Here is a 9,609-nt window from a genome sequence, read left to right on the forward strand (position 1 = left end):
ATCATACAACAAAAGTATATGCTCAACTATGTTCATAGCAGCATTGTTTGTAATAGCCAGAACCTGGAAACAACCTAGATGCCCTCCAATGGAAGAATAGATGAAGAAAGTATGGGATATATACATATTAGAGTACTACTCAGCAGTAAAAAACAAGGACTTCTTGAATTTTGCATGCAAATGGATGGAAATAGAAAACACTATCCTGAGTGAGGTAAGCCAGACCCAAAAAGAGAAACATGGGATGTGACTTCTTTTAAAAATATTTGTTTGTTTGTTTACTGTATGGGATGCTCCAGCACACGTGGGCATCAGAGGACAAACTGGGGGCATCAATCCTCTGCTTTCATCATGGCAGCCTTGGAGCCTATCCTACGTATCTTATGGTGATAAGTGCCCTAATTCACTGAGTCATCCCGTCCCCACCCCACTCTCCCTTTTCTTTGGAGACAGGATCTTCTGTAGTCAAGAGCCAACTATGACAACTACTTCAAGACAACATGACATTCTATGTGTATATCTCTTTCCAGAGTTTACGTATGAAAAAACAACAGAGGAGGGGGAAGGAAAGAGGGTTATAGCTGAAAGATTATCTAGGAGTTGACAGTTCTTAAGGTTGGATTAGAAGCACAATATATATATATATATACACACACATACACATTTTCATAGTAAAAGTTAGTTTAAAATGTTATCTATAAACCTAAGAAACTCAAACAAATATAAACGTCAGAATCATGATACAAAAGCAATATAATCTTTAAGACTAAACTCTGAATGAAAATATAACATGCTAAAAGTGAAGAATCCATGTTTCTGTGTAATTTTATAGACGTCATTTTTTTTCTCAAAAGAAATCTAGATAACTATGAAGGACTCTACAAAGTAAGACATAGATGTTCCAAACAGAGAAGTTTTCTTCAGAGTCTGCAGTATGCAAAAAAAAAAAAATCTGTGATTTATTATTATTGTTTTTCAAGCAGGGTTTCTCTGTAGCTTTGGTTCCTGTCCTGGAACTAGCTCTTGTAGACCAGGCTGGCCTCAAACTCACAGAGATTCACCTGCCTCTGTCTCCGAGTGCTGGGATTAAAGGTGTGCACCACCACCACCTGGCTGAAATTAAGTAAGATACGAACAGATAAGATTCACAGTAAGCGGTGCCGCAGTTGGTTCTGGCCCAAGGAAGCAGCACACACCCCCCCCCCTTCGAGCTCAGCATAGGAACCACATGCCACTTGACTTTTCATCTCTCTTTACTTTCTCCCCAGGTGCCCCTCCTCCACTTTGAGAACCAACATTTATCAAGCGCAGTATCAACAAGCAGGGACTCCGGGGCAAACACATTAAGCAATGATCGCTTTATACACATAACACAAGCTCCAAAACAAGCAAAACACCCTACCTCAGCACACACAAGTTCTCCTCTGCTGTCCTAATGTAAACCCCTTAAAGCACATACACTGCATCTAATGGGAACTGCATCTGTAAGGAATATTTTCTATTTGGGTGAACAACAGAACTGTTGACACAGGGAACACGTCAGTGAATTTAAAATTTCACATTATGAAGGGGTTTACTAGGCATCAGCCTGTAACGGACACTCCTCAATTTACTTAAGCACAGGTTTGAAAAGCTCATTTCTAAATCAGCCTCCTGGAACTCGGCTTGAATTTTCCCCCAAAGCAATTTTACAAAGGACAGTTAGTCCAGGAGGTGGTCCCCCTACAAAATACAGGCATTATTGGGCCTATATAGAAGGCCAGGGCATGGTGGCTCGCGCCTGAAATCCCAGGACTCAGGAGGAGGATCAGAGAAGCTCAGCACATTTGTAAAGTTTACACCCGCAGCCTCAGCTACTGAGGAAGCTGAGTCAGGAACCTCCCAAGCAGGTGGATCCCAGGTTCAAGGCCTGTCTGGGCTTAGTGAGTACAAGGCACTCCTAGTCAACTTAGTGAGACTGCTGTAGTAAAAAAAAATAAATAAATAAAAAAAAAAAAAAAAGAAAGGGATACTATAGTTTTGGGAAAGAGTTTGCCTAGCACAGGTCTTGGGTTAAATTCCTAATACTGAAAAGAAATTCAGTGCTGGAGAAATGGATCAGTAGTTACGAACACTTGCTGCTCTTCCAGAGAACCCAGGTTCAATTCCTGGCACACAAACTGCTGTTCGCAACCACTTGTAACTTCAGTTCCATGGGGCTCTGATGCCTTCTTCTGGCCTCCGTGGGCACTGCACACATGTGGTAGGTACACAGAGATATGCAGGCAAAACCCCACACATCAAGAAACAAAACGACTAAACAAGGCATCTGCAAGCCAGGAGTGAGGTGAAATAGTCAAAACCCCAGCACTCTGGGAAGGCGAAGGAGGGCGGCTACGGCATGAGGCCAGCCTAGAGGACATTGTAAGACCCAGTCTCAAAGGAAGGCAGCTCCTACTGAGCTGACAGTGAATCACAGACTCTGTCAGGCTGTTCCCAGGAAGATGGTTTGAAAAACTATGGAGCTTCTTTGTAACCATTTTAACATGCGTTTTTAATGTTTAAAAACTCACGGAAAGATTACAAGCTCCCTTTGTGGCCCCTAGCTCCATCTGAGGACGCAAACAGTCCCCTCTCTCTAGATGCAGACAGGGACACGGAGCAGGCTGCAGAGCAGCCACAGGTGTCCCTCTGCAGACACCACAGGCAGTCAAAACACTGTGTCTACAAACAGGCCATAACCGGGTCCTACACACAAGATTTCAGTGCTTTGAAGATTTTTGGGCCATAAAAATTGTTTCCATGGATACGGCAGAAAAGGTATAAAACATCACAAAGGCAAAATAATCTAATTAGGCATGCATACATTTTCTCATATGCTTATGCAGTTGAGAGAATGCTTAGGGCATCAGTGTTTCCATAAACAAGCTAGCCTACCATCCAGTCCCAATGCTTTCATTTGGTTTTACTTTTTGAGACAGGGTCTTATGTACCCCAGGCTGGCTTTAAATTCACTATGTATACAAGGATGGCCTTAAACTCCTGGTCCTCCACCCCCGCCTCCCAGTGCTGGGATCATAAGGATTTGTAGCCAACACTCCCAGTTTCTGTGGTTCTAGAGAATCAAACCCACGGCTCCATGCCTAGCACGCAAGCGTTCTACCATGTAGACCCCCAGCCCTATAGCTGCTTTTAAAAACAGAATTCTAAGCCTATGTTCCAATTTTGCAGTTCTGTCATTCTAAAGCTTTAGACACAATTTTATTACACCCAGACCCAGAAGCCTGACACGACTCTGCACAGTGCACTGTGGAGTCACAGAGATCTCAGGGGTTTGCCTCCCGCCAGTCTCAAACCCTGCCTGCAAAGGCTCGTTACACTTGCCTGCATACGTGTTGGCCTTATTCAGGAGGTCTGTGCATGCGTGCATGTCAGCAAAAGCCCGGATTCCTAAGCAGTTGACAGGGTGAAGCTGGGATTCTAAAAATTCGCAGCATGTCTTCTTCACGTCCTGTAACTGCAGCAGGCCAGCTGCAGGGAGGAGGACCTGCAACACACAAGAGAGACACTCAGGTGACGGCAGGCAGCACCCTCTCCCCGCCCCACTACGAGGCAGGTCCGGCTGCAGACCGTAACCACATAGTCCATACAAACAAAGGAAAATGACTGTGGAAACCATGGCGATCTCTCATATTCTCCGCCATTTCCACAGATTCTTTCACAGGTCTCCATGACATCCGAGATATCACACAGGAGTCTCTTAATGGCTCGTTTGAAAACATAAGACGTTCATTTACGTCTTTGAATGGTACCTGTGGGTGTGTACATATATGACAGGAATGAGGGTCGGGTGTGCCACAGCATCCGTGCGGAGGTAGAAGGGCTAACTGTAGAGTCCACTATCTCCTTCCACCTTTCCATGGATTCCAGGAACTGAACTTAAGCTGCAGGGCTTGTCAGGCAAGCATCTTTATGCGTTGAGCCATCCCCCCAGTCTTCGTTGAGATTTTTAAAATCCAGATTATTAGGATGCTAGGGGGTGCTATGGCACAACAAAAGTGCTTCTGTTCCCTTAGTGCAAGCAGCCACTGAGTTTGGGATGGGTGGAGAAGGGGTGGGCCCGGAGAGACACGTAACACAAGGAAACTGCATTTCACAGAAGGCTCAAAGTTCTACGGTTTGACTAATAGAACAATCTGCTTTCCCTGGGTGGCAGGGCTTGGGGTGGACACGCATCAAGCAATTTTGAATTCAACACAAGTCTGAAGCTACAAGCAGACAATTTCTCTAGAGTATAACTTATAAGCTAAGAAATGATGCATAGAAGGTAATATATATGAGTGTGTCTTTGTGTTTAAATAACTCCAAGCAATTTAATATTAATCCCAGGTTATTCTGGGGACCCTAAGTATAATTATCACCATAAACACTACCACTATCGCTTCAACTCCTCCCAAATGGGTCAGCAATGGGAGCACTGTTCTCTGTAAATGAATTAGGATGTTGCCATGTTAAAGACCACATTTGAAAGTCAAATTAGGGAGAAAAAAAAAGCATTTAAAAAGTGGTGAAATTCCTGCTGTTCCTATAAAGGCCACCTACCTCCCCTGTCCCCCAAATCAACTGTCAGAATAACAGTTCATTTTAAAAGAGACTACATTAGCATGAAAAATAACCTTCCAAGTTTCTGTGGGGGTTACTTTTGAAAGGCTGGGATGTAGCTCAACTGTAGAGTGTGTGCAAATAAAAAAAAAATTATTACCTTAATATGCACTACACTGCAACCCAAAGACAAAAAGTCCTCATGGATAACTCTTATGATTTTTCCAGGTTTAGGTAATAAGACTTAAATTTGCAGAAGAAAGACATGTTTCTTTTGTGGGGGATACCAAGCTACCCTTACTTTCATACATGAAGCATTGAGGCTATCACTCTGGGATGTAGAGGTTGTGTGTGGATATACATGCTATACACAGCAAGCAGCAACTAAGAGGGCTAATTGTGATTTAACCCAAGTCTATTAACTACCATCAGAAAGAACATGTAGAGATACCAGAAGAAAAGCAGCATGTGAATAACACATATAGCCAACCCTATAGCAGGATGTGCGAGTGTGGTTCGCGACATTATGAGAAAGGCTCTCCACGGAAGCTTTAATTTGTTGATCACGTTCACACTGGAAGGATTTTCTAGGCTGGTATAATTGTGCTCTGAAGCAAAGTAAAACACTCTCCAAGACATTTAACAACACAGCCATTTAATTCGGCAAACACATGGTGTAGAAAGTGGTCTTCGGAGCAATATTCACTCTTTGGAATGTATGCAAATAAACAGCAATGATCACCCATCTAATCAGCGTTTCCCCAGCCAGGACGCGGTGCTTCTCAGCAGGCTCCCCGGGAGTGATAACTCAGCAGACCGGATGTGGAGGACAAGGTGGCAGAGAAGAAACAGGCTCACACCCTGCTGGTGGGGGTACAGATGGGTGAACTCACATGAAGAACATTTTGTTTATTTCAACCCAAACTGCCAAGGCCTATCTCCTCTGACTCAGCAACTGACTCACTAACATGCACACAGTCCCCTCTTCAGTGTTACTGTGGAAGCTGGCGGTGGGGCCTGATCACACTGCGTAAAGGACTGTCACCATCCACTCCAAGGAACACCTTACAGTCATGAAAAGGAACAAAAAACTATACAAACAACATTGTCTACAATATATTATCAGGTGAAATAATTTCAGCAGTGTGTGTGTGTATTCTAACAGACATACCCATTCACACATGTGTATAACGATCCAAGAAAACTGCTAGTGCATGCTTTAAAAATTTTTTAAAGGTACGTGTGTGTGCACGCGTGCATGTGCACTTGTGCATATGTTCAGTGGCCACAGGAGGGTATCATCAGGTGTCCTCCTCTATGTTTCTCAGCCTATTACTTTTGAGTTAGAGTTCTTCCTAAACCTGGGGCTCTCCTTTTCTTGGTGAATCTAGATGCCATCACACCTCTGCAATCCTGTCTCTGCCACTCTCTTTGGGGTGGCAGACACACTGGATACACTGGACGTCTGGCTTGTTACACGGATCCTCGAATCTGTACTCCTAACCTCAGGAAAGCACAACAGGCCCTTGTTAACTGCCGAGCCTGCTCTCCAGCCCCTCATATTTTTACTTCCTCTGCTTTACTGATTTTAATTTAATCACTAGGAAGTCCAGAGCTAGCTTATCTGAAGAACGAAATTCATTAAAATTATAGACATACAAGTCTGCACACGTGCTTGAGAGCAGAGGTACAAAGGTCTTTTGAGGAGGGATTACCTTGTTTTTTTTTTTTTTTAATGGATGGAGCAATGAGTTCATTGTTTTCAGGCTTAGTAAATATATGTTAAATGTATGAGTCAACTATATAAAACATTTATTACTATTTTTATCTTGCTAGTAAACTCTTCAAAACTGCCTTAGTTCTGTGATGTAATTTTACTAGGACCAAACTGAAATAACTCATAATTATGTAATTAGTTACATACAGCCTCATTATTGTCCTCATTGGGACAAACAAACAATTCCTGTCCCAGTTCATTAATATGACATCTGGTGACCATCAGTAACTCATGACACCACCAGGAAACTACCAAGCTTTCAAACAGTCAAACAGCTTGTTAAAACAAAACAAAATGAGACACACCTCGGTACCAGACTCACTCAGTTCACTGACAGCCTGTGGTTGTGAATGTTTGGATCTAATCAATCAAGCTTCCCGTTCTTCTCAGGAAGAACCCAGACTCAAGTGAGGCTGGAGAATGTCTAAGTCATATGGCCATGCTATGGCAAGCAGGAGATAGGACACAGCTGACCAGCCCTTTAGCATACCATTCCAACACCCTCAGTACCATCTCTAGGTATGGGATGTAAATATTTGCATAATTTCTCACTATCCCATACTATCCTTTTGTCACAGTGCTAAACTCAATCACTTCAGTAAAATCACTCGTAGTAGCTTCCGTGATGGAGTATCAAGGCAGGCAGAGAGCTAAGCACTTAACGCCAATAATGCCTCATTATTGGCGTTACAATACAGAAGCCAATGCAGGGCCCTGGAGGTGTGTAACTCACCTAAGGTCATACAGCTGATACAGCACAAGCCAAGCCTGTTATGTGAGTAATACTAACTGGCTACTTCAGACAACACATAGACATTCTGCATTCATGGTTCACAATGTAACCAGGCGCTGGAGAGTTGGCTCAGAGGTTAAGAATGCCCGCTCTTCCAGAGGACAGTGGTTCCAGTAGATTCAACACACTCTCCTGGCCTCCGTGGACACCCACACACATGCACACACACACATACACACACACACATGCATATACACACATGCCCATGTGCACACACACGTGTGCACGTGCACACACACAAATTAAAAATCTGTTATGTTGTGTACCAATATAGTTCAATGAGTACTTAAATTGAAAAAGAAGGACACAAATTTGGGAGGGCATAGGAAGTGGGGATGGATCTAGGAGTAGTTAGGGGCAATATAGGGAATATGGTCAAGGTACATTATATGAAATTCTCAAAGAATTAATAAAGTATTACATTAAAATATAGAATAACAGGAGTGCATGTTAAAGGTTACCTTCTCCTTAACAATATAAAGCTTCTTACATAAGTGCAAGTAAGCAAAAATGAATTTTTAAGCCAATATAGAGAAATGAAGTAAAAACGTACTAGGATTCACAGTACAGAACATGGCAGAATCCTGAAGATGGCAGGCAAAGGGCTGTAATTTGTAAAACCCTGATTTGTGAGATCAAATTTACTATGCAACCTTTCAATATTTGCTGTGATTTTTACAGGTCAATAAAAGGGCAGATGATTCTCATAATACCAGAGTTTATTTTCTCCTGAATAAGGTAAACTGTACTACTGATTAGAAGACAAGAAACACTCAGGAGTTTTGACAAAGCAGTTTCTTTCCTTAACTTTGGTAGCAGTGTCTCACCAAACTGTTCATATCGGCCTCAAACATGTCACCTTCTACCACAGGGATCTCAGGATTACAAGTACGTGCTGCCTTGAACACCTAAGAAGTAATCTTCAGATTTGCTAGAAGTCATAAAAATATATTGTCATGGACAACCACAAGAAAAAATGCCTTTAATCCCAGCACTCAGGAGACAGAGCAGGCAGATCTCTGAATTCCAAGCCAGCCAGAGCTACATAGTAAGAAAAAAAAAATCCAAAAATTAGATTTATTCTCCTAAAATTTGCTTTTCTGAACTTTCTAGATTAATGAAGCAGCTCAGCAATGAAACATTTTGGGGAAAGGGGAGGGAGAAGTGGGGCTCAAACGGAGACCTCATCCATGCTATGAAGTGCTCTGCTCGGCCACATCCGCAGCCCCAGCACAGCTCATGTGAAAGCGGAATTACACCGACTCCTTGACCTCCCAGAAACCTCTCATTTATCTGATAGAGACTTTCCATTTTCTCAGCTTCGGTGGCATTGGCACTGAGACAGAGAGAAGTGACCCAACAGCACTGGAAAACCCTTGGCACATTTGAAACATCAAGGAAAGCCACCGTGATCCCCCACAGAGCTGACAGGAGTACAGGACAACATCTCAGGGTGTATGTGGGAGAGAACACATTCTCAAGCCAAGACGCCCCCCTGAGGTACGTGACTCTCCAGGAGAAATGTGAAGTGAACGGAGCTGACCTTCCTGTGGCTTCTCGTTCTCTCGATTCTATCAGTACTGAGGTCCACCTGAAGCCAGGCATCGTCAGCACCAGCTTGGTCCCTTCTAGTTACTAACAACGTTTATACTTCATGACCAAATTATGGATTGATCCCTGTGTTGACTGTCTATCTCCCTAAGGAGTAAATGCTATGGCTGTGAGATCAAACCTGTTTTATTCCTGCTGGACTCTCAGGTCCTAGATGAATACCTACATGTATCAGAAAACAATCAACCTCCATAGAAATCAATTCGCTATTGCCTTTTAAAATGCATAAATCTGGAGGGCTTCTTAATCAGAACCACACACATGATTTTTAGGAACATATCTGCATGTGACTTTTCTTTGGTCCTACCTCAAAATCCTTTCAGCCTGACCTCTTACTCAAGCCACTATCATAGTGACCATCTCCTGAGCTGACCGATTACCTCATGACCATATCACAAAGCACCCTGCCCCTAAGCCTCTGCCACACTCCTGTGTGACACACATATCACAATAAAAAAAAAACAATTTCTAAACAGAATATACGGTGTAGTATCCTTTTCTTAAAAAAAAATACTTATGTTAGTTATTTTTTGAGACACAATTTTACTACATAGCTCTGGCTGCATGGTGCTCACTATTACAACCAGGCTGGCCTTGAACTCATAGAGATTGAACTCTTATTAGCTCTCTGCTTGTGTGGATCAATATGGTGGAAACTTGATTCCTTTTAACTGTGTGTATGTGTGTGCCTATGTGTAAGCACACACAAACATAAGTACACATGCTCATGGAAGTCAGAAGAGGGTGTTGGATCCCCTGGAGCCAGGGCTACAGGTGGGTGCGAGCAGGATCACACCAGTACTACAGGTGGGTGCGAGCAGGATCACACCAGTACTACAGGTGGGTG

At 43.0% G+C, this 9,609-nt stretch overlaps 1 protein-coding gene across 1 annotated transcript in view; it reads right to left on the minus strand.

Moving 5' to 3' along the window:
* Positions 1-9,609, minus strand: part of Klhl2 (kelch like family member 2) — a 117,875-nt gene that overhangs the window by 46,693 nt on the left and 61,573 nt on the right. Inside the window, exon 5 of the mRNA XM_005367748.3 lies at positions 3,364-3,526. Coding sequence (XP_005367805.1) covers positions 3,364-3,526 — 163 coding nt within the window. The remainder of the gene's footprint in view (positions 1-3,363; positions 3,527-9,609) is intronic.

Source organism: Microtus ochrogaster, unplaced genomic scaffold (assembly GCF_000317375.1).
Source record: "Microtus ochrogaster isolate Prairie Vole_2 unplaced genomic scaffold, MicOch1.0 UNK23, whole genome shotgun sequence".
Lineage (NCBI taxonomy): Eukaryota > Metazoa > Chordata > Mammalia > Rodentia > Cricetidae > Microtus > Microtus ochrogaster.